Here is a 27264-nt window from a genome sequence, read left to right as displayed (position 1 = left end):
TAGCTAAATTTTTAATTTTAGTATACAGGGTTGGTCGAAACTCGGAATGAGTATTTTCTGAGTTTTCTTAAATGGAACACCCTGTATTTTTGTATTGTAGTGAAATGATATTTTATAGTACTTTTTTATTTCTTAACTATACCTAACTGCTTTAATTTGTGAGTTATTGGTGATTCAATCTAAACAGTAATTGCAACAAAAAATACGTAAAATTTTATTAGGTTGGCTGTGAAAATACTCAATCCCAAATAATTTTTCAGAAATAAATACATATTAATCCAGACTGGTCTTTAAAATTACCAATAATGGTTTAGCTATCAAAATACCTACGTAGTTAAGATTGTTGGTGCGATTAACAATTAAGCACAAATTAAAGCCGTTAGGTATAGGGAACGCTTAAGAAATAATAAAGTACCATAAAATATCATTTCATTACAATACTAAAATACAGGGTGTTCCATTTAAGAAAACTCAGAAAATACTGCTTCCGAGTTTCGACCAACCCTGTATATTAAACTTAAAAAATTAGCTATACCAATGATTCTTAACAATAGTAGAGTATATAAAAAATCATTTGAACGTAAGTAGAGTTTTAGATGTCTAACTACTACAATTCAACAGGATGTTAATTTTGCTACCCATTGTGTCCCATTAAAAAAAAAACGAAGTTATAAGCAACTTCCGGTATAACCGGAAGTTGCAAAGAGATAAAAAATATTTTCATTTAATAGATCATCCTTCAAAACCCCTTTGTTCCAATTTTCATGATTCTGTTGCCTTTAGTTCTCGAGATATTTCTAATAGGCCCTTTATTTGCCTCACCCTGTATATGCACGTTTAGTAATCAAATTTTAACTAGTACTATTCAATCTTAATTCCATTTAATTTATTCTTGTCACCTGCTACTCTTTTTGATTATTTCTTAAAAGAATGGCAGACTTGGCACAATTTGGTTATTAGCTTTTTGATTGTCACTTATACGCTTTATTCTTCTAGTTTTTGGATAAAATCTACTTTTCTCCTTTCGGGAGCATGAAGCCCATCGCCGGCGATGCACTACTAGATGTCTGACAACTTAAACAAAGATGCATCTCTAGACAGACAGCAGCACCCAACATCTACGACACCACAAAAACCGTAGCTGCAGGGACCTAGGGCCACAACATCTGCCCTGGTCTACAACAAGTCGACAGCGGTACTATCCGACATCAAGAAGTTACCATCGAACCAACATCACAAGCCATGCATAAGTATAATCCAGAATTGTTAGTTTTTGGCAAGAATTTGAATATATTTGTTAATGCACATAAGTCACATTTTTTATTAAGTATATCTTTATTAAACAATAAACATGTATGTATACACCGTTCTTAGGCGTCAACGCCCTTCGGTAGGGATCTATGGAGGAGTATCACCAAGCCGGAAGCCCTTATCCCTTCCCGTACCGCTCCTCCATAGGTCGATCAGACGCCAGTTTATTCCAGACCAAGCCGTAGACTCTATTGAGTTTTATACTACGGCGTTGGCCTTTTATAAATTTCATGACCTAGCTGAGGCTCGAACCAGCGACCGCAAATCGCAAATCCACTAAACTTGTCGATCGACTGAGCCCCAGCTAACTGGACCGTCAAGACCGACAACAATAAACATGATTAGTTAAAAATACTGTTTTGTTTGCTTCATTCCGAATTTTCATACTTCATTTCTAAGATTAGGACAAAACGAACACACACCCTGAGAGACTGAGCTAGGCTGGGGTGAGCGATGGCTATTTTGGTTGATTGGAGTAATATTTTCGAATATTATTTCGATTAGCTGGGGTAGTCTACCGCCTATTTGGTTTAAATGGAAAGAAGAAATTTACAGTAAGGTAGGGTGGCCATACGTCCCGGTTTGGCCGGGACAGTCCCGGTTTTGACCGCTTTTGAGGGCGTCCCGTCGGTTTCAGAAAATTCCCTAAAATGTCCCGGTTTCACGCAAAAATAAAAAAATGTATATTTTTACTAACAAAGATAATAATTTATTAATAGTTTCATCGCAATTCATAAAAGCTTAAAAAAAACTAGTACAGTTTTAAAAAGTGCATGAAAATGTATCGTGTATGTGCTACTTTTTTTTTTTTTTTTTTTTTTTAACATCCCATTTATTTACAATCTGTAATAATGATTACAATAAGTAAATTGTTTAACAATTAAAAGAGACTTGCAGGAGACTGTCCAGTGACAATAACCCATAAAATCATAATTTTAGTACTTAACAAAATTATTTGTGACTAATAAATAAAACCCTATAAATAAAACTCTATAATAAATAAAATATTTTTGAAAATTTAAAATTTAAAATCTTGTTCGTAGATCGCTTGGAGTGTGGCGCTTTAGCCTTCTGTTTGCCTGGGGTCTCATTAGGTTCTTCGCTAGCCTGTTGGGGTGGTTTTGTAGTCGGATGTCGTATTTTTGGGCGTAACTGGCAATTTCTTCTTTGACAGTCTTCATTTGGAGATCACGATTGATGTGTTCATTGGGCATGTACCACGGTGCATTTGTGATAATGCGCAAGGTTTTCGATTGGAATCTCTCCAGGATGTCGATATTGGATCTCGACGCAGATCCCCACAGTTGGATACCATAGCTCCATATTGGCTTAATCACTGCCTTGTATACTAAAATTTTATTGTACAAACTCAGTTGTGACCTTTTTCCTATCAGCCAGTACATTTTATTGAGTTTCAGACCCAACTGTTTTCTTTTCGTGAATATGTGTTTCTTCCACGTTAATCTGCGGTCCAAGTGCATACCTAGGTATTTTACGTCATTCTTTTGTTGTAGTACTTGATTATTTATTGAGACGGTTGGGCACGTATCTTTTCGATTAGTGAACGTTATATGTACTGACTTGCTTTCGTTTACTTTAATTCGCCATGTTTGTAACCAGATATTTATACTGTCGAGATTTGTCTGGAGCAGTTGCGAGGCGATGTACGGGTTTGAGTGAGCTGCAATGATTGCTGTGTCATCTGCATATGTGGCTGTGATGATGTTTTGGCTTGTAGGAAGATCTGCTGTGTAGAGTAGGTAGAGAACTGGTCCAAGGACACTACCCTGAGGTACTCCAGCGTTGATTGGATATAAGTTAGTGCACTGATCTTTAACTTTTACAAGGAAATGGCGGTCGGAGAGATAGGACTTGAGGATTAGAAAGTAGTTGAGAGGAAGGACTTTTCTTATTTTGTATAGCAAGCCAGTGTGCCAGACTTTATCAAAAGCCTGCGAGACATCCAAAAAGGCTGCAGAGCAGTATTGCTTCTCTTCTAAGGCTTTGTTTATGGAATTGCAGACTCGATGAATTTGCTCGGTGGTAGCATGTTGTTGTCTAAATCCAAACTGGTGGTTGGGTATTAGCTGCTTTTCCACGAGGATTGGCTGTAATCTGTCTAGTAAGAGTTTTTCAAAAACCTTTGACATCACTGAAAGTAGACTGATAGGTCTATAGGACTTAACTTCTTCTACAGGCTTGCCTGGTTTGGGTATTAAGATGATTTGTGCCACTTTCCACAAAAGGGGATAGTAACCAGTTCTTAAGATTGCGTTAAAAATCTGTGTCAAATATTGCACGCCTTTCTTGGGAAGTTCTTTTAAAATTCTTGCAGTGATTAAGTCGAACCCTGGGGACTTTTTCGGATTCATATCTGTTTGGATTTTGTTGAAAACTTGTTTGGCTGTGAATTTCTCCAACGGTGCTTCTAGTTGGTATGGATATTCTAAATACAATTGAATATTATCTTCTGCATCAGAGTTGTTGTTTTGGGCATGTGGTTGGAACACTTCCTCCAGGTATTTGGCAAAGACTGTAGCTTTTTCGTTGTTACTTTTAGCCCATCGTCCGTTACTGGCCCGGATAGGCGGATTAGAGAGTTGTGGTCTGTTAATCTTTCGTGTTGCCTTCCATAGCGAGTATTCGGAGGTTTCCGTAGCAGATAGATTTTGTAGATATCGTTTTATGTCGTTGTTTTTATTGTTGTTTAACAAAGTTTTTAGTCGCGCTGTAGCTTGGTTTAATCTATTTTTATCCTGGGGTGCACGGGTTCTTTGCCATACTTTCCTTAGTCTTCTTTTTTCTGCGATTTTTTCTTTTATTTCGTTGGGTAAATCTTTGTGTATGATTATTCTTGGTTGTTTAGGTGTTGACTGCCAGCCAGCTTCCTGAATTATCCTACTTAATTGATTTACTGCTTCGTCAATTTCGCCATCCGATTTTAGTGGGATGTTTAGGTCCAGTCTCTCATCAAGGATAGCCCGGAATTTAATCCAATTGGTATATTTACTACTTAGATATGGTGGAGGTTGTGTTTCGAGGATATTCGTAGATATCATGACCAAGACAGGAGAGTGGTCGGATGAAAGATCGAAACAAGATTGTGCTGTCTGGGATTCAAGTGGTATTCCTTTAGTCACACAGAAATCAACCAAATCTGGAATTTTGTTTGTGTCTGTGGGCCAGTATGTGGGTTCGCCAGTAGATATGTATTTAAGGTTGTTGGTTTCCATTGCCATGTATAATTGCCTACCTTTCGGAGTTATTAGCCTGGATCCCCAGTGAGTGTGTTTTGCGTTATAATCGCCGCCTGCTAGAAACCTGTTTCCAAGAGTGTTGAAGAATTCTTGGTATTGATTTTTGGCTATAGTATGTCGTGGTGGACTATATATTGCAGTTACTGTTAAAGGACCGTTCCAGTCTTCTATGCTAATACTTGTTGCTTGTATATAGTCTCTTTTAAACTTATTTAACTCGTGGTGTTTTATAGATGACTTAATTATGATTGCAGTTCCTCCATGTGCAGTGCCATCTGGATGTTTGGTGTTATATATTGCATAGTTGGGAATTCTCAGATAGCTTCTATTTGTAAAGTGTGTTTCAGATATTAACATTATGTCGATGTTGTGTATTAGTATAAAAGCTTTAACTTCTTGAGCATGATTTGTTAGCCCGTTGGCATTCCAAATAGCTATTTTCAAGAATTTGATCATTTTGTTAATTTAGTGACGACGGTGGTGAGAAGGTTTAACAGTGTACCCATTTGTTCCATCAGGACTTTTAACATATTCTTTAGTTCAGCCATGTCATTTGAGGCGGGAGTATTGGTAGTAATTACTTCTGTTTGGTTTGTATTACTATTCGTAATTTGTTGTGAGTTATTAACGATTTGGGCGTAGGTAACTCCTGCTTGGACATGTTGTGCATGATTAATTGGCATGCTAGGCCTGGGTCTAATCGTTGGGAATTTTTTCGTTTGTAGCTCCTTGTATACCCTGCAACCTTTGTAGTTTGCTGGGTGGTCTCCCTCGCAGAGTACACACTTGACGTTGGCACTTCTTTCTTTATTAGTGCATTGCTCTGTTGCATGATCCCCTGTGCACTTTACACATCGTGGTCTAAGGTGGCAGTATGATTTGGTATGTCCGTATCGTTGACATCTAGAACATTGTGGTATCTCTCTTTTCTGGTATGGTGGTTCAATTTTAATCTTATGGTTTAATAGGAACTCAATGTCATATATATTTCTATTATTATCAGAAGGTTCCAAGTCGACGAAAAATAGTGATAGCTGATCTTTAGTTTTAGGGTGTTTGATGTTCCAAATGTTTCTAACAGTGTGGCCTTTCTCTTCTATTTCCTTTTTTATAAGATTTTTGTCCATCGAGTAATGCATGTTCTTAAGAACAACCCTGAAACTGCGCTCGTTTTTTATTTGATAAGTATGAAACTCTGTCTTTTTTTCCGATAGGGCTTTTGTTATTGTACTATAGTAGTCAGCAGATTTTGGCTGAAGTTTAACTTGATCGGAGCTAAGAACTTTTAATTCGTAATTATTTTCAGCAATTTGGTTTAGTAATTCGATAAGTGGGGGTATGTGTTTAACCCCCTTAATAAATATTGGAGGCGATTTGGTTATTTTCTCTTTTTCACTTGTGCTTTCATTGTCATTTATTTCATCATCTTTTGACTCGCTATTAAGTGCCTCGAATCTGTTAGAAGTGGTAGTCGGCGAGTTCAGCCAGTAATCGTTTATTTTTGTTTGCTTTACAATTCTTTTGTCTGGACTAGTTCGATGTCTTTTGTTGGAGTTTTCGACTGTTTTCCATTCGGTTTGATTTAATGAGGTGGAAGGTGGGTTAGTATATTGGGGTTGCTTTAAGGGTTGAGAGTAAGATGTGTTTAATGGTTGAGAAATTTGCATATTACCTTGTAATTGTTGATCAGTGCACATTTGGTATTTTGGAGCGTACGCCACTGGCTGCTGACTAGTACCCATTGCGTCGCATTGCATAGGTTCGTTAGATTGCAGAATATTCCGATTTATCGCCGTCGAAGCGGAATCCATTTTCGCTTTTTGGGTCCCATTAACAATCGTTTAATTTGTTTCACCACAAAAACTGGATTTTTATTTTTGTATTTATATTTAACTATAGATAAGCAAGCTGGTAATATCGACTGTCTCGTTCGAAATTCAAACAAAGACTATTGTGCGAGATTGTTGGTGCGATTAACAATTAAGCACAAATTAAAGCCGTTAGGTATAGGGAACGCTTAAGAAATAATAAAGTACCATAAAATATCATTTCATTACAATACTAAAATACAGGGTGTTCCATTTAAGAAAACTCAGAAAATACTGCTTCCGAGTTTCGACCAACCCTGTATATTAAACTTAAAAAATTAGCTATACCAATGATTCTCAACAATAGTAGAGTATATAAAAAATCATTTGAACGTAAGTAGAGTTTTAGATGTCTAACTACTACAATTCAACAGGATGTTAATTTTGCTACCCATTGTGTCCCATTAAAAAAAAAACGAAGTTATAAGCAACTTCCGGTATAACCGGAAGTTGCAAAGAGATAAAAAATATTTTCATTTAATAGATCATCCTTCAAAACCCCTTTGTTCCAATTTTCATGATTCTGTTGCCTTTAGTTCTCGAGATATTTCTAATAGGCCCTTTATTTGCCTCACCCTGTATATGCACGTTTAGTAATCAAATTTTAACTAGTACTATTCAATCTTAATTCCATTTAATTTATTCTTGTCACCTGCTACTCTTTTTGATTATTTCTTAAAAGAATGGCAGACTTGGCACAATTTGGTTATTAGCTTTTTGATTGTCACTTATACGCTTTATTCTTCTAGTTTTTGGATAAAATCTACTTTTCTCCTTTCGGGAGCATGAAGCCCATCGCCGGCGATGCACTACTAGATGTCTGACAACTTAAACAAAGATGCATCTCTAGACAGACAGCAGCACCCAACATCTACGACACCACAAAAACCGTAGCTGCAGGGACCTAGGGCCACAACATCTGCCCTGGTCTACAACAAGTCGACAGCGGTACTATCCGACATCAAGAAGTTACCATCGAACCAACATCACAAGCCATGCATAAGTATAATCCAGAATTGTTAGTTTTTGGCAAGAATTTGAATATATTTGTTAATGCACATAAGTCACATTTTTTATTAAGTATATCTTTATTAAACAATAAACATGTATGTATACACCGTTCTTAGGCGTCAACGCCCTTCGGTAGGGATCTATGGAGGAGTATCACCAAGCCGGAAGCCCTTATCCCTTCCCGTACCGCTCCTCCATAGGTCGATCAGACGCCAGTTTATTCCAGACCAAGCCGTAGACTCTATTGAGTTTTATACTACGGCGTTGGCCTTTTATAAATTTCATGACCTAGCTGAGGCTCGAACCAGCGACCGCAAATCGCAAATCCACTAAACTTGTCGATCGACTGAGCCCCAGCTAACTGGACCGTCAAGACCGACAACAATAAACATGATTAGTTAAAAATACTGTTTTGTTTGCTTCATTCCGAATTTTCATACTTCATTTCTAAGATTAGGACAAAACGAACACACACCCTGAGAGACTGAGCTAGGCTGGGGTGAGCGATGGCTATTTTGGTTGATTGGAGTAATATTTTCGAATATTATTTCGATTAGCTGGGGTAGTCTACCGCCTATTTGGTTTAAATGGAAAGAAGAAATTTACAGTAAGGTAGGGTGGCCATACGTCCCGGTTTGGCCGGGACAGTCCCGGTTTTGACCGCTTTTGAGGGCGTCCCGTCGGTTTCAGAAAATTCCCTAAAATGTCCCGGTTTCACGCAAAAATAAAAAAATGTATATTTTTACTAACAAAGATAATAATTTATTAATAGTTTCATCGCAATTCATAAAAGCTTAAAAAAAACTAGTACAGTTTTAAAAAGTGCATGAAAATGTATCGTGTATGTGCTACTTAATGCGTGTTTTGTTGCATCGGCTGTACTTCGCGATGAACGAGAAGCTTTTCTTGTTGACTGTACACTGTACCGTCAGGTGCGCCTACCGACATGCACATTCGACAGAAGTGCAAAATTCTCTGAGGTAACACAGACGGGGCGGCGTACGTCGACAGAACCCCCGCTGAGATGTCGATAGCGACGCATCCCTTACTATATTTTGATGCTGTGACACACACCAGACGCTCTTAACATTTTCTATGCAGCGACTTTCTATCGACATATGCTGGGACCCATCCATCGCCAATCGGTTTTATGACTTCGACGGCATATCATAAATGCGTCTATCGTGGTATGACACACACGTATGAGCGGTTTTCTAGCGAATTCTGTAGTGAGTGTTGTCAGATCGTGTTTTTGTGATGGAAAATACAGATGTAGAAAAATTAATTAATGAAATTCAGATGAGACCAGCTATTTGGGATATGGGTATTGATGAATATTCAAACAGAATAATAAAAAAACAGACCTTATTTATTATGCTCTACAGGCCTTGTATTTATAATTTTAGATAATACAGTTTACGCTAATAATTTATATATAATTTTATTTGATGTCTATGTAAAAATTGCTGAACTATGTTTCTCCACTATATCCTATTTTTCACCTCCTCTTTCCAGTGTGTAATTTCCATCTATATTATACCTTCCTGAAACTTTCTTGCCGTCTTTTTCTTGGTCTACCTCGTCTCCTAGCCCCAACGGGTCTTCTTTGAAGTACCATCTTTGGCATTCTTTCCTTATCCATCCCCTCGACATGACCTGCCCACCTGATTTTTTATGACTTTGTGTATTTTGTTACACTTGGATCCTTGTAAAGCATCCTTAATTCTTGATTGGTGCTTCTATGCCAGCCGTCTTCTGTCTCTGTATTCTTTCCCCTGAAAATAGCTCTTAGTACGTTCCGTTCTCAACTCTATATCATTTTTTCTTCTGTTTTATTTAGCACCCATGTCTCACATCCGTAGGTGACTGTTGCTCTTATTCAGATTTTGTATATTCTGGTTTTCGTCTTGCTCGATACGTACTTTGACTTTAATTTGAATAATTTTTTTGTTAATATTAATTTGTAAAACATCACTATTTCCCAATAGATGGGGTATAATAGAGGGACATCAATTTAACACCTGTATTTGCTCAGTGGCGTACCATAGAATGGACAGCCTCTTAGCGTTATAAATAGTTTGTCTTAGGTGATATGCTTTCCCTCATAACGGTGTTATTTCTTGAACACGGCTCTTTAATACTCACTAATAACTCCTGAAAAGATTTTTCCCACCTACCTCTACCGAAAGTATACTTTTCCGGACCTGATTGTAGGGAGCAAAGTTGTACTTTTCCTCCCTAGGGAGGAAAAATATTTTTCCTCCCTAGGGAGGAAAAGTAAAAGTGACGTCATGGTATTTCATTCATGAAATATAACTTATTGTCGCCCTGTACAATATCTATTTCCTATTACGTAAGTATCTATATATTTTAACGTTTAATTATAAAACACCCTGTATTTGGCAGAATGGTAAAAAACAGTAAATTGTTATTTTGATTTAACAATGTTTATATTATTAATTTGGCTTATATTTGACAGTTGACAGATATGTTGTACCTAGTTGTTAGTTTTAGTTTTAATAAATTTTGTTGGTTAATTACATAAATAAATTAAGTAAAAATGAAAAATAACTTGTTATTAATTTGAGGAAGGTGGAAAAACCATATGTATAACTTGGGAGTAAAGTGCCTTTTCCTCTCGGGAGGAGTAGCTTCATTCTCGGGAGGAAAAGTAGCACTTTTCTCCCTTGTTATACAAATAGCTATTTAGACATTCTTGTAAAATTAAAAAACATCTCTGGGTCTTTATTATATTAATATCGTTAATATAATGTGTAAAAAATCCCTTATAATTTCGTTCCTTTGTGATGGGATGTACCCAATATTTGCGTTTCTTTTTTTCTTTAATCTAAGATAAAATAAACTTGTATTTATTGCAAAAGACAAATCGTCATAACTTTCAGACATCGTATCGTACAGCAGCCAACACGCGACTAAATTTGGCAACAACGAAATACAAATACTTTAAATCGTAGCACAGCTGCCGCTGTTATACCGCGCCATGTGTTTTACGCTGCCTCGACGTCGATTCGACGTGCGCCGCCTGGTGTGTCCTTGCATTAAGGTCTGGCGCATATTGAACCTAAGCGAGTCACAACCTGCGCTGGTGGGACCGGTGACCTGTGCAGTTATTTTTCTAGCGTGGCGCATATTGATCACAAGCTAACCCGACCGTCGGCTGTCGCCGTAACGAATAGAGACGGGCAAAATAAGTGCAAACGTGTAACGGTTACTATTGATACCGGTTCTCAGTGGTACTGAGTACAAATACTGATTACAAAATACTGATGTATCTGATCCTTGTACTGAATTGAGTAGGCAACTAAAAAACGGTAGTTCCGTACATGTAACTAGTAACGTTTTAAAAATATCTTACACGTCCCTAGTAGTCGTAGCGGTATGCCTTTCGAAAACATCGAATTTGATCATAAGCGACTGCATAAAAAGATATCTTACACTGAGTATTCTATTTCTACATACAGTGGAACCCCGATAAGTCGGCCCCGATAACCCGGAACTCCGGCTAACCCGGACCGATTTTTATCAGACAAACATTTCAACAATAAAAATGTATTGCTGTTACAAAATCTCGTAAACCTAATTCATTCATTTGGTGACGTCAATATACGAACGAAACGATTGATGAATCCGACATTACTGAAAATATCAGGGCAATCAGGGTGCAGATGGGACCCTGTCGCGCAATTCGCAGCAAATAAAATAGTCGTATGTTTTTGGCTTCATTTTATTTCGTTTATACATACGCATTTTCAAGGTTCACGAGGTTTTGTACCAACTCTATGTAATATAATATTTGAGAGATAATGGAACCGGATTGAACTACATATAACATAGTAAAAATGACTCATGGTACACCACATTCATTGTCGAAAACAACATGCACCTGTATTATCCTTTATTTTTTTGAAACTGTCTGTGTTAGCATTGTTTAGAAAAGACTATTAAAATTCTTTTTTTAACAATGGTCTTAGTCATCACTTTTATTAAATAACATAACATCAGAGACGGTATACGGTATTATGTGTAGTAAAGTCGTATTATTGTTCGCTTCCGTTTTGTAATCGTTCGTAAATTTATTCAGATTTTGTGTTTGTGTGTCTTTTGTCTATAAGGGCAACAAAACGTAAAAATGTTGTAGTGACAATGGAAAAGAAACTAGAAGCATTAAGTAGAATTGATAAAGGTGAATCTTGCAGCATTATATTATGGTGTCGGTACATCTACAGTATCGGATTGGAAGAAAAATAGAACTAAAATCGAAGAATTTTTTTTTTCAAAATGATAACAAAAGACAGTTTAATCGGTGCAAAGCTAATAAAGCTAAGAATGAGACTTTTGACGACGCTTTGTATGTGTGGTTTTGTGTGGAATGCGAACGTGGTTTACCAGTGTCTGTGTGACAATTATAACGGAGTTTATCTGTAAGCATACCATATTTTATTAATTTTTACCATTTTCTCCGGCTAACCCGGATTTTCGATAACCCGGATCGGCCGCGGTCCCAATTAATCCGAGTTAACGGGGTTCCACTGTACCTTTATAATAACAAGCATAAGTTAAACACTGCATTGATTGTGATTGCAAAAACGGTTCGCATGTTTTAAATAAGATTTTTGCTGATTATGTTTTTGCTAAAATATTAAATTACACAAAAAATACAATTCACAACCATCATTTCATTTTTAACGATAAACAAAAGTCTAATAAATATATGATGCCAAGTTTAAAATTGATCGACTTTGTCGATAACAGTGTCATTAATAGATATTTTTTACCATGAATCATTTTGCAATGATTGTGTGGATTTAGAAATACATACTAAACAATTTTTTGATCTGTAGAAAGGAGATTATAATTATGACACATTATGGTACTCCTTATTTTTCAAATAATATGCTCTTCTAAACGCATAACTTTGATTTATTGGCTAAAGCCACACTAACTACAGAGCCGTGCGGTACATGTTTTTAATATGATGCAAGTCTTCGAAATTCCGCCTCTTGAGTATTACATAAACTTAACTTTTATTTTTATTAAATGAACCTACACAAAATTAAGGACATCTTTTATTTTAAAAGCAAAACATACTTTATAGACCTGGATCCGGCAAACTGAAAATTTGTTAGTAGCTTAACGGTGTCTATTCGGACAAAATTTGATGTACAGGAACACTGGAACAGGGGAAGGTTTAATAGTGGAACAGTTTAAAAATTTGGAACGTCACATTACGAAAACGTCCCATGTATTTTGTCGGACAGAACAAAAAATCGATTTGTTACCCTTTCATTAAACTCTCATGCAAAAATCACACTGCTATTACTAACAAACATGATTCCTGTTATTTGACATGTTCTTCCTGTTTCACTCATTAAAATGCCCAGTTAGTGATAAACACCAGTCTAATTTTTCCATGAAATTTTTTCCATTTTTTAATGAAATGGTAACAAATCAATTGGAAGTTCTGTCCGACAAAATATATGGAACGTTTTTGTAGTCTGACGTTCCAAATTTTTAACCTGTTCCACGATTAAAACTTCCCCTGTTTCAGTGTTCCCGTACATCAAAGTTTGTCTGACGAGACACCGTTAAGCTATTAACAAATTTTCAGCTTGCTATTAATCAACTTTTTGTTGGTACGCGGGATCCAGGCCTAGAAATACTATGTCACAAATGATGGCGTAATCCCTTTTCTATAGGTATAAAAATTTTGTAAATATCATTCATTTCTTAAATCTACACAACATTATCATTAAAAATGATCCATTACTAAAAACCGTTAAGCATATCTGTGAATATCGCATAACCCTCAAATAAAATGTGTCATCATACCGGGCTTGTTCATGCTTAAAAATAAAATATGTAGACAAGATATAAATATATGTAATAGGTAAGCAGTTTTTGCAACGACAATCCAATCACAATCAGTGTTGTTTATAATAATAGTAATTCCGAACGAGTTCTATTAGCTTTTCTACGTCCATCTCGAAAACAAAACCTCAACAAAGAATTGAGTCACGCGTCCCACGACACCAGAAAACTGTACGCCGATGACAAACGTTCGCATGGCTAGACCTGGGCCCGGATTACGAACACTCGATACGAATCGTATCCGTCATGTTTTCCTATAAGGCGCTACGGTAAAACATGGCGGATACGATGCGTATCGAGTGTACGTAATCCGGGCCCTGGCACCGTATTGACTGATATTAGGATGCGCAGAACTCTCTACGCAACTCACAGGTGCCAGGTTGTGTTCGCTTAGGATCAATTTGCGCCGGGACTAAAGGTCTAGTCGCCAGTGCGTGCATGAGTTTAGTGCCAGTTGTATTGTGTCTCTCTTTCGGTGAATACGGTCGCATGGCTGCTCAGTTTTAGCGTACTTGTGAAAGTGTCATCATTAATATTAATTGGTGTTTGTGTTGCGAATAATGTCACTCTCAAAAAAACAAAAATGTTGACTATTTAGAAAAATGGGAACTGAGCTTCGGAGGCGTACATAACTTGCAGTGGATTTTGCTATAAACAGTTCCGTCATGGAGTGATATCCAGACCAGCCTACCTAATTTTAATGTCACACAGATCAAGAAAATATCTGAGGATGAAGAAGAAACCAAACTCTTTGACCAGTGGCAGTGTGTAAAGGAGATTGTGTCTGAAAACTTAACGGAATGGAACAGAGTGGACAAAACTAAAGTAAAAACTCCTGTTGAAGAGCGATGGAAGCAAATATTCGCAAGGCTTTATAGTAAGGATATTGCATACGATACTATTTTGAAAGTGGTCGAATTTGCTATTTGTTTGCCAGGAACTAGTGCTCCCGTAGAAAGAGTATTTTCCATCATGAACAACTTGTGGTCAAATGAGAAATCACGACTTCATATAACAACAATGAGTTCAATGTTGATGGTTCGAGTGAACTTTAAATACACCTGCGACCAATTTTACGAGATGCTCTTGAAAAACAAAGACGCATTGAGAAAAATAAGTAGTTCCCAAAAATACTTTTGGTATGAAAAAGAAAAAGAATCTGATGAACAGGCAGGACCCTCAAACTAAAAATAAGTTTAAAGTGGAAGTGGGCCATTTTTTGTTAGTGTAAGAAGAAACACGAATTTGCTATGATTTATAAGTTTTTAACCTTGTAGGTAATAAATAAGAAGAAACATAATGTTAGTTTTGTTTCACAAACCAACCCATTTCCATGGATTAACTTCACCGGGGGACCCCCCCCCCCCCGGTAACTACGATGTCCCGGTCTGAGCCAAACCATTTACGGCCACCCTACAGTAAGGGGACTTGCAAAACAGAAAAAAATGAAGAGAACGGTTAAGTGAAGGAATACAGTGAAAATTGTGTAAATCCTTAGTACATATAAATAACAGCAGTTAATACGAAAGAATAGCTTTTTAAGATTTACTTGCATACAATTGTATTTACAATACAGTGAAAACTGTGTAAATTATTTGTAAATAAATATAAATAAAAGCAGTTAATACGAAAGAATAGTTTTTCAAGATTTACTTACTTATTTTTTTTGTTTCTTATTTTGCATTCGATTCGCACTAACTACCAACTTTCCTTCTATTTTGTGTAAAACAATTATTGTTATTGCAGTTTCTTAACTATATAAAATAAAGACTGTCAAGACTGTCATGAAGCATTAGTTAGTATTAAAATGCATCAAACTAATAACCAGACCGAATGATTGATCTAATTGTCTATATAAAAAACGAATACAACTGGTTTATTCAAAAAGGAATGTCTTAAAATAGATCCCTCCGTCTGACTTATGTAGATCTTAAGAAGGCCTAAGACTCGATACCTAGAACAAAGCTATGGAAAGCACTGGAAGACATCGAAGTTCCACGAATATTAATAAGAACACTAAAGGCGCTCCAAAAGAATAACAAAATAGCTATCAAAACGGGCAATAGAATATGCAGTCCATTTAAGACGACAAAGGGACTACTACAGGGCTTACATCACCACATCTCCTACCCTGTTTGAAATCAAAACAGAAAGAACTGGAGAGAACGATTTGAGTGAATGAATACAATGCAAACTATGTAAATCCTTAGAACATATGTTACAGTTCAAGTTGATTCTCAGTTAGAGTTGACTCCAACTAGTTGGAGTCAACTCCAACTGAAACGAGCAGTAAAAGTTGATTTTAAAAATTTAAATCAACTTTTACTAGTTGGAGTTGACTCTTCCTGGATCGATTCAGTAAATGTTGATTATACGAGAATCTCAAGTGCATTTTTGATGAGTGTGCGTTTCTTTGTTTTGACCGTTTCAACTACTTATTAGTATAGTCTGTAACGTCGCCCCCGTTAGGTTAGGGAATTCTGATTCGATTTTTTGCACACACTTACTCAAAGAAATATATCCGTATAACAATCCTTATAACAAATACACAGGGTGTCACGCGGTACCGCGGTCGAAAAATTGTTTAACCAATTTTTGTTAACCAAATTCACAAAAATAATTTTTATCTACTCTATCTCATATTATGTAAAGTTGTAAAGGTTTTATTGTGTGAAAATTGTAAATATAGATATCAGTACATGAAGGGTTTAAAGTGTGTCTGAAGTAACAATGTATTTTAAAGCGGTATTACTTTTTCGCACTGTTTTTTAGCACACTTTCATATAATTAAACATCCTTAACTTTCGCCTTCGGGAGGAAATCAGACACACCCTTGCAACGGCAACTGAAATGCTCACAAAACAGCGACCACGGAAGCAAAGATGGATGACAGAGGAAATATTGGATTTAATGGACGTCAACTAAAAAACAACAAATCTGTAGGAAAAGATGAAATACCAGCTGAGCTATTGAAGTTAATCAACGAGGAAAACTTAGACCTTCTTCTTGGACTATTTAATAATGTTTACAATACAGGGACTATCCCTAAAATATGGCTTGAATCAGTCTTCATACCACTGCCTAAAAAGAAGAACGCCAAATTATGCCAGGACTTCCGCCGTGTAAGTCTATTAAATAACATTCTGAAGCTTTTCTTGCGTATCATACAGAACATAATATATTATCAAAAATGTGATGAGATCACCGGTCAAGAACAATTTGGCTTCAGGAAAGGTATGGGGACACGAGAAGCAATATTCTGTCTTCAAACTCTGGCACAAAGATACAAAGATCAGCAAGCAGACCTTTTTATCTGTTTCATAGATTTTGAGAAAGCGTTCGATAGGGTGAAGCACAAGACCTTGATAGAAAGATTGAACGACATCGGAGTCGACAAAAGAGATTCTAAAATTATAGAGGCTATTTATTGGAATCAGACACCAATCATAAAGACCAATGGTAATACGTCAAGGCCAATTGAAATAGAACGAGGTGTTAGACAGGGTTGTGTGCTATCATCCATACTTTTAACGTCTACTCTGAGGTAATATTTGCGAACTCTTTATCGCACTCTTCAGAAGGAATCAGGATAAACGGGCAGAGAATAAATAACATCCGGTATGCAGATGACACAGTATTAATGACTGATTCGGACCATAGTCTGCAGATACTGTTGGATAGGGTTACTGAGAGTTGTGAAAAAATGGGGATGAAGATCAATACTGCGAAAACCAAAGTTATAAGAATATCAAGGAACAAAAATTTATCTCTTCCAATAAATATGTGAAACACCAACAGCTTGAACACGTAAGCCAGTACAAATATCTTGGTTGCTGGTTCAACAATCAACTTAATTATAAAAAAGAAGTCAAGAGCGAGAATAGAGGTAGCCCGACAGGGGTTTATCAAAATGATAATATCAGCCTTAGATGTCGTTTTCTGCATTGCTATGTGGTCAAGACTTTTGTATGGAACGGAGGCCTGGACACAACACAACACTGATGAACAAGTTGGACGCCTTTGAACTCTGGCTTTATAGAAGAGACTTGAAAATTATAGACTTGAAAATTAGAGACCAATTAATATTTTTGTTTTGTTGTATAATTTTTGGAATACTAATAAAGACATTTATTATTATTATTATTATTATTATTAAATACCTTGGACAACCCACACCACCAACGAATATGTTCTGAAGAGAATAGGTAAAGATAGGGAACTGCTAAAAATCATTAAAGCCAGAAAAGTTAGCTACCTGGGACACATAATGAGGAAAAAAAAGTACCGCCTCACGCAACTGATCATCCAGGGTAGGATTGAAGGAAAACGGGGTCCCGGTAGGCGCCAGACTTCATGGCTTAGAAATATCAGAGACTGGACCGGCCTTGATTCAACATCTTTGTTTAGAGCCGCATTGGACAGAGACATATTTGCCAGTGTAGTCGCTAACCTCCACTAAAGGAGAAAGCACCACATGTCATGGTGATGACATGTGAGCAATAAATTACAAAAAAAGTTTTGACAGTTTTGTGGTTTGACAGAAGTTTGAATTTTTAAATGTCAAAATGGTGCAATGGTGCATCTCACTCGCACTCACATTGATAGCTGCGTCAATACGCTCCTAGCGCTCATTGTTAATAATTAAAAATAACCGCTTAGTAATAAAATAATAAAAATTTCTTCAGTATCTTCTAGGGGGTCGTTAAAATTCGTATGACAGTAATGACAGATGACTTTTGCATATTGTATACCTACCTAATTACTAAATCTGTAAAGTTTTGATTTATTTTGTATGAATATAATTGCGAAACACTACAGAATTTTTCTTTTTGACATAAATTTTATTAATAATAAGATAAATTTTGTACAATATTTTTAATAATTAAAGTAACTAAATTTTAATTTCACTCAAATAAATAATCCATTGCTGCCATTGACCACTTACATTCAATCTCGGGTAATTTGATTAATAATCGCGACAGGTAAAGTAACATTCTTCTTTCAATACAACAAAGTGTTACTTTACTGCCGAAAATGAGGGCAAATGAGTACAATAATGGATGATTTTAGTGACTTTGGCGATAAACAATGATTTTAAACAAATTCGCAAAAATAATTTTTTCACTTCGTACAAATTTTTTTTAGATCCTTTGGGCCTTTTTTCTCTAAAATTGACTGTTGTCGAGTTATTAGCGACTTAAATTTTGAAAAACGCCAAAATAACCATTTTTAAAGTTTAATAAGTCGGTTAAAGATAATTATTGTGAAAGTCGAGCGAGCGGCCGTGGAGTAACCGCATAATCGCTGGCCTCATACGCCAGTGCACGTGTGTTCGAGCCCTGCCAAAGACAAACCATTTTCATTTCCAATAATGACACGAGCCGTCTCACCGTGCCTCGGATTAGGGATGGGAAAAACCTACCGGTTTAAACCTAAAACCGGTTTTTTTACTTCGCAATAACCGGTTCTACCGGTTGTTTTTTTGTCCCGGTTATAACCGGTTTTTTCTTTTTAAAGTAAAAACCGGTTATTAGGTTTTTACGGTGATTAAAATTAGGTTAGATATTATTTTGGATCCCATTCATAATTATTATTCTCAAGTAATTATTTCAAACAAAACCATAATTCAAATTTTATTTTATATAAAATACAGAAGCAAATTGAAAGTTCAATCTCACATCAGCCAGAAACAATTAAGTATTAAGTTTTATTATAATATTTCCTTGAAAAGGTATTTGTAATCATAACATTTACATAAGAAGTGATCTGGTTGAATTAGACGCAAACATCATCTATTTTTCACACTTAACTCTTGACATTGAAAGTGGTTGAATGACTTTTTCTGATTACCAAAAATAATGTTCTGACTATGAATATCGAATTACTGATTACGAATACGAATCTCCAAGAATTTCGCTACGTTTTCAAAACGATACACTCATACAGGAAGTAATAAATGAGTTAAAATGTACCTATTCTACAAATATACAAACGTGTTAAAAGTAATACATGTTCTTTCGATAGTACTAATTTTGATCATATTGATATGATATCGAGTCGAATGGAGTATCGCAAACTAAAGTGTATTGCAAATGTAACTTTGTAACCTATTGGATTAAAAAACCGAAAACCGGTTTTTCCAAAAACCAGTTTTTTGGACGGTTATAACCGCCAGGTTAAACCGTAAGCAAAAAAAAACCGATATAACCGAAAACCGGTATTTTGTCAAAAACCGCCATCCCTACCTCGGATAGCACGTTAAGCCGTCGGTCCCCCTGGGCTAGTGTACATCGACACTAGTTACTTGAAACAGGGTTAAAGATGTAATTGGCGCCGGAACTGTCCGAAAGGCAAAAATTTCATACGATATTATACAGTATGTCCCTGTAAGTTGTATCCATATGGAAAACATTTGTATTATTAATTTTACGAAAAAAAGTTATTCTTTATAAAAAGCTCTGCATGGTCCAAAACCTAAATTTTAACCATCAAATATCAAATTTTTTGAATATTATACGAGGTATGTCAAAAAGTTTGAATTTCACTCAAGAGTAAAGTAGCTTTATTTTTCACAATATTGAAAATTGCTATTATGAAAAGTCGTTTGGAATTAAAAACTGTATTCTAGTATGCAATTACATCCTTCTAATTGAAAAATTTTTTTTTGAAAAATTATGGATAACTAACATTATTTTCAGTTATTTTAATTCAGATAACTCTTTTATTATTAATTTTACGAAAAAAAGTGATTCTTAATAAAAAGTTCTGCATGGTCTAAAAACTAAAATACAACCATCTTTTGTCAAATTTTATCAATTTTATACGAGGTATGTCAAAAAATATGAATTTCGCTCAAGAGTAAAACACGTTTATTTTTCACAATATCGAAAATTGTTATTATGAAAAGTTATTTAGAATTAAAAACTTTGTTTCAATATGTAATTACATCCTTCTAATTGAAATATTCTGAACTATAAAGGTACTTTATTTTGATCTAAATTTATCTTTTTTGACATACCTCGTATAAAATTGATAAAATTTGATATAAGATGGTTGTATTTTAAGTTTTAGACCATCCAGAACTTTTTATTAAGAATCACTTTTTTTCGTAAAATTAATAATAAAAGAGTTATCAGAATTGAAATAACTGAAAAAATAATGATAGTTTCCATAATTTCTCAAAAAAAAAAAGATTTCAATTAGAAGGATGTAATTACATATTGGAATATAGTTTTTAATTCCAAACAACTTTTCATAATAGCAATTTCCAATATTACGAAAAATAAAGCTACTTTACTCTTGAGTGAAATTCAAACTTTTTGACATAACTCGTATAATATTAAAAAAATTTGATATTTGATGGTTAAATCTTAGGTTTTGGACCATGCAGAGCTTTTTATAAGGAATAACTTTTTTTCGTAAAATTAATAATAAAAAAGTTTTCCATATGGATACAACTTACAGGGACATACTGTATATTATCAAAGTCAGAAACTAAAAAAAATCAAAGATTAAAGCTACCTCTATAAGATCCTGAAGAAATTTTTGTCATTATTTCACTAATAAGATATTATTTTTAATTATCAACAATGAGCGCTAAGCGTGTATTGAGGCGGCCGTCAATGTGAGTGCGAGTGAGATTCACCATTGGACGGCCGGAATGGTGCATCTCTTTAGCACTCACCATTGACGGCCGCCTAATACGCACTTAGCGCTCATTGTTAATAATTAAAGATAAAGCTTAGTAATAAAATAGTGACAAAAATGTCTGCTGGATCTTGCAGAGGGGGCTATAAACTTTGATTTGGTCACTTTCTGACTTCCATAATAATGGATTTTAACCGAGTTATTAAGCCTTGAAAATGGCTATTTTCGCATTTTTCAAATTTTAAATCGCGTATAAGTCGACAACAATCAATTTTAGAGAAAAATCACAAAATACCTTTTTTTGCTCAGAATAACCCAAATGATCTAAAAAAAAATTATTCGAAGTGAAAAAATTATTTTTGTGAATTTGTCTAAAAAAATTGTTTAAACAATTTATCGATCAAGGTACTGCCCGGCACCCAGTAGATTTGTTATAAGGATCTCTTTTTGAGTAAGTTTGTGCAAAAAATTCGAATCGGAGTAATTTACCTAACGGGGGCGACGATACAGCCTAGACTAATTTGAACATATTCAGTAACATTTAATTTCTAGAATCGGCTGTTTGTGTGAATCAGAATCAACTTTTACTAAATGGCATTGGGAAGAGTATACTTTTCCTAGTTGGAGTCTACTTTTACTAGTAAATGTTGAATATAAATCTTCATTTTATATTTATAATCAACTTTTACTGAAACCAGCCGTTAGAGTTGACTCCAACTAGTTGGAGTCAACTCCAACTGGATAATCAACTTGAACTGTAACATAAATAAGTAAAAGCAGGTAATACGAAATAATACTTTTTCAAGATTTACTTACTTGTTTTTTTGTTTCCCATTTTGCATGCCGTTCTCACTAACTACCAACTTTCCTTCTATTTTTTGTATAACAATTATTGTTATAGCAGTTTCTTAACTACATATATAAAATGAAGAATGTCATGAGTCATTAGCTAGTATTAAAATGCATCAATCTATTTCATAACCAGACCGAATGATTTATCTAATTGTCTATATCAAAAACGAATACAACTGATTCATTCAAAAAAGAATGGCCAAGATAGATCCGTCCATTTGGCTTATGTAGATTTTAAGAACGCCTAAGACTTGATACCTAGATCCAAGCTGTGTCAAGCAATAGAAGACATCAAATTTTCACGGGTATTAATAAAAGCACTCTTAAAGAATAAAAAAGTAGCTATCAAAACCGGCAATAGAATATGCAGTCTATTTAAGATGACAAAGGGACTACTACAAACCATGGAAACCATGAAAAAGAAAGTTCGAAAGAATGGGCATACCAGTAAGAATCGAATACCTATGGTACCCTAAGTTTTGCGAACGACCAAATAGTGCACAAGACGAAGATGACTTCAGCTATATGATGAGAAAACTGGAACAGGAATATATAAAGAATGGAATGGAAATAAACCTAAAGAAAACTGAATAAATGAAAACGGAGAATAAAACAGCTGGAAATAGGCAAAGGTAAACATATTAAAAGAACAGAGAAGTATAAGTATTTCAGTTTCATAATATCTAACAAAGGAACAGCTGAAGAAGATATAAAAATTAGACTAGAACAAACAAGAGACTGCATATGAAAATTTGATAATAAATAAGAAATCCAAAAACAAAATAAGGGTAACAGAGATGAAATTTCTAACAGAGATAGAACAACATAGATAGAATAACAGAGATATACTAAATAACATGAGATTAAGAAAATAATGGGAATGAACTCAGATATAATAGGCTTAGTCGAGGAAATGAAGCTGGAAAAATGGCACAACCTCGCAATTTTTTCGTCCAGCATCGATTTGTACAAAAATTTGGCATTAGGCTCATTTCATCCTCTAGTTCATTTTCTATATTGAGCCGTTGTACGCTTTTGGTTTTTTAAGGGTGAAAACGACCCCTAAAAAAACTACTTTTAAAAAATTATAAAACAACATTTTAAACTTTAATATTGTCAACATTTGGTTCTTATTAGTTACATAATAATTGTTTTATGTTTTAAGATATACTATCATAATATTTGAACCCTTAAAACCACCCTTGTCGGGGCTATATATAAAAAATTACTTATCCTAAAAGAATAATTTCGGCTTGCATCGATTTACATTAAAATTTGGGATTAGGATCATCTCACCCTGTACTTCATATTCTATAACCTGCTCAAGGGTGTCGATTATTTTTAGGGGTGTAAACTACCCCTTATTTTCAAAAATTATATAAAAACATTGTAAACGTTAATATGGGTAAAATTTGGTTTTGATTGGCTAAAAATAATGATTGTTTTATGCTTTAGGATATAATATCATAATATTTCAACCCTTAAAAACCACCCATAAGAACATTATAATTTTTATAAGTATAAGTTCATTTTTGGCGATAAAAAGTTTTTTCAAAAATGGTTTAGTAGGATTTTTGAATAACTATAAGACTGTGTAAATTAAATTCCATTAGATTCCTTACTTTTTAATTGGGGTGGGTTAAAAGTGCTAGAATAAGGGGTGTTTGCTCGTAAATAGAGGTTTTAAACAGCTATATCTCGCTAACTGTTCACTGTCATGAAAATCTATGCACAATATAATTTTAGTTATTAAAAAAGCTATAATTTAGTAGTCTGTCATTTTTTTCGTATCTCCAGTATTTTCGGAGATATTTGGAAGTAAAACGTGAAAAATACGAAAGTGCTAAAAATTAATTTTTTTTAAACTCCAATTTTTCTAAAATTTGACCTTTTAATTAGGTGAAACTTCTTAAGTGTATTGACAATACAAATATACAAGGAATTACAGAAATGTGAAGACCAATTTTTAATTAAGAGGGTAGTTAGGGGGTTATTTTCACTGATTTTTTCGTAGAGAAAAGCAGGCACCGACCTTTTTTGATCATAAATCGCTCTATTTTCATATTAGAAATTTTTGATTATTTTTTTTTGAAAGGTTTAATTGTATACTTGAAAATAGGGACTCTAAGTTTTCCTCGAAAATGCAAAGTTTTCCCGTTATTTGGCTTTCAATATTTCAAATTATGCATTTGACGAGAAAAGCTAACATTTAACATGCCGTATCTCGGTTTGTATTGGTCTTAAAGATATTATAGAAAAAGAATTTAGTTTGTTCTACTAAAAGATACAATTTTGTTATCTGCAGTTTTTTTGAATAAATGCATGTTTTTCGAGGTATTCTCAGAAAAACCCTATAAGAAGTCGATTTTTTCGACGAAAAACCGTTACTTTGAAGCGCGAATAACTCGAAAAATATTAGTTTTACGAAGAAAATGTAAAAACATTTTTTTCTTAGAATTACTTTTTACATCGACTTACATGGTTAGAATGTAATAAAAAATTCCCACCCCCGAGATGGGGTGGCAACCACCCCCAAGGTTTTAGCGTACAACGGCATGATATAGAAAATGATCCTTGGACTATTCCCTACTGTTTGTGAAAATTTCAAGTAAATCCATGCTGGACGAAAAAATTGCGAGCCAAAATGCCTCATTTCCTCGACTAGCTACATACATAGAACATAATAGATTTACCTGATACGGACATATCAGAAAATCAGACAAAAAAATGTTGGATAAACAGAATAATAGAGTAGAGCCCGATAGGAAGAAGGAAGAGAGGCAAACTCCGAAGATCTTTCAGAGATAAAGTGGACGAAGCGAAAGAAAGACGAAAACTACAGTAAGGGGATTGGTAAAACAGAGAGAGCTGGAGAGAACAACGTTTAAGTAAAGGAATACAGTGAAAACTTTGGAAATCCTTAGCATATCTATAAGTAGAAGCAGGTAGTAGGAAAGAATAGTTTTCAAGATTTACTTACTCATTTTTTTTGTTTCCCATTTTGCATTCGGTTTGCACTAACTACCAACTTTCCTTCTATTTTGTGTATAACCATAAAATTGTTATTGCAGTTTCTTAACTATGTAGAATAAAGTCTGTCATGAGGCATTAGTTAGTATTAAAATGCATCCATAAAAACTAATAGCCAGACAGAATGATTTATCTAATTGTCTATATCAAAAACGAATACAACTGATTCATTTTTTAAATACGAATACGAACGCAAGTCGGTCCAATTAAAATTTGTTCAGCAAATAAAAATCTAATTCTAGCTCAATGTCGTATTCATTTTACAAAATACAAATTTGTTTCTTCTAATCTATTTAAATGGGATATAGATATCAGGTTTTTCACAAACACATATACGGCTTAAAAATATGAAACAAAAAATTATCTTTATGAATAAGAGTGATAAAAAGAAATCATAAAAGTTTTATTGCACAGATTTTGACTGATCCATTGGCGTGCCATAAGTGCCATTTTAACTCACAATCATTCAGTGCTCTACTGAAAATAATGATAGTCTAAGATCCGAATCTAAGTTGACCTTCACCCATCTGTTTACGGGATGAAACATTTTTGAAGTGAAAACAATTTTAGGGCCGTTGTGCACTTTTTGGATGGGGAAAAAGCATTGAATTCGTGACCGTCGTTGCGACCGTCAGCGCTTCGGCGAAATAAATAATATGGTACATACGTATACAGGGTGAGGCAAATAAAGGGCCTATTAGAAATATCTAGAGAACTAAAGGCAACAGAATCATGAAAATTGGAATAAAGGGGTTTTGAAGGATGATCTATTAAATGAAAATATTTTCATCTCTTTGCAACTTCCGGTTATACCGGAACTTTATAACTTCGTTTTTTTTTAAATGGGACACCCTGTATATTTTTGCATTTTTGGATTCTCTTTGATGTCTTCTTTCTTAAAATATCAGGTTTTGTAATATTATACAGGGTATTTTAAAAGATAATTACGATTTTTTATTAATTTCGTAGCAAAATTAACACCCTGTAGAATTGTAGTAATTTGACATCTAAAACTCTACTTAAGTTCAAATGATTTCTAATATACTCTACTATTGTGAAGAATCATTAGTATAGCTAAATTTTTAATTTTAGTATACAGGGTTGGTCGAAACTCGGAATGAGTATTTTCTGAGTTTTCTTAAATGGGACACCCTGTATTTTAGTATTGTAATGAAATGATATTTTATGGTACTTTTTTATTTCTTAAGCATTCCCTATACCTAACTGCTTTAATTTGTGCTTAATTGTTAATCTAACCAACAATCTTAACTACGTAGGTATTTTGATAGCTAAACCATTATTGGTAATTTTAAGGACCCGTCTGGATTAATATGTATTTATTTCTGAAAAATTATTTAGGATTGAGTATTTTCACGGCCAACCTAATAAAAGTTTACGTATTTTTTTTCAATTAATGTTTAGCTTGAATCACCAATAACTCACAAATTAAAGCAGTTAGGTATAGGGAATGCTTAAGAAATAAAAAAGTACTATAAAATATCATTTCACTACAATACAAAAATACAGGGTGTTCTATTTAAGAAAACTCAGAAAATACTCATTTCGAGTTTCGACCAACCCTGTATACTAAAATTAAAAATTTAGCTATACTAATGATTCTTAACAATAGTAGAGTATATTAAAAATCATTTGAACGTAAGTATAGTTTTAGATGTCAAACTACTACAATTCTACAGGGTGTGAATATTGCTACGAAATTAATAAAAAAACGTAATTATCTTTTAAAGTATCCTGTATAATATTACAAAACCTCATATTTTAAGAAAGAAGACATCGAAGAGAATCCAAAAATGTAAAAATATACAGGGTGTCCCATTTAAAAAAACGAAGTTATAAGCAACTTCCGGTATAACCGGAAGTTGCAAAGAGATGAAAATATTTTCATTTAATAGATCATCCTTCAAAACCCCTTTATTCCAATTTTCATGATTCTGTTGCCTTTAGTTCTCGAGATATTTCTAATAGGCCAGTTATCTGCCTCACCCTATATATGTTACACTCAAACTCCGAATTCGGACAATGTCCGAAATTTTTACTCACTTTGCGATGTGGACAACGTGAATTACCCACCTCGCGGAGTGAGCATTTTATTGGGACATTGGCCGAAGCGAAATACCCAGAACGCTTTGTGTGTAAACGAAAGTACTCAATTGCAGAAATAAACACGTTCGCCGGAGATTAAGCAAAATCATAGTACCCATATTATAGTCCAGGGCGCATCTGTTTTGAGATAAACGTTGGGAGGTGACTCAAATTTTTTTGTAGAAATTGCTTGAAAATAACTTAAATAATAATATTTGAGTTATCCTCCCACTCAAAATGGTCAGGAACATTGTTTAAATAATCAAAATGTCAAAATATGAAGGAAAAATTCGATT

The 27264-nt window shown here is 34.5% G+C and overlaps 1 protein-coding gene across 2 annotated transcripts in view; it reads right to left on the bottom strand.

The window, feature by feature from the left end:
- LOC126890005 (ATP-dependent translocase ABCB1-like) overlaps positions 1 to 25149 on the bottom strand; it is a 225884-nt gene extending 200735 nt beyond the window's left edge. Inside the window, exon 1 of one of the 2 annotated variants that reach the window (XM_050658806.1) lies at positions 24816 to 25149. In XM_050658806.1, coding sequence (XP_050514763.1) covers positions 24816 to 24835 — 20 coding nt within the window. In that variant the 5' untranslated portion in view covers positions 24836 to 25149. Of the gene's footprint in view, positions 1 to 21799; positions 21841 to 24815 lie in introns of those variants that run through there. The other variant, XM_050658805.1, reaches the window with a different exon arrangement.
- Positions 25150 to 27264: the final 2115 nt, after the last annotated feature.

The sequence above is a fragment of the Diabrotica virgifera genome, chromosome 8, assembly GCF_917563875.1.
Source record: "Diabrotica virgifera virgifera chromosome 8, PGI_DIABVI_V3a".
In the NCBI taxonomy this organism is placed as follows: Eukaryota; Metazoa; Arthropoda; class Insecta; order Coleoptera; family Chrysomelidae; genus Diabrotica; species Diabrotica virgifera.
Note: the sequence above shows the minus strand (reverse complement) of the source record. Positions and strands in the feature narration are given on the sequence as shown.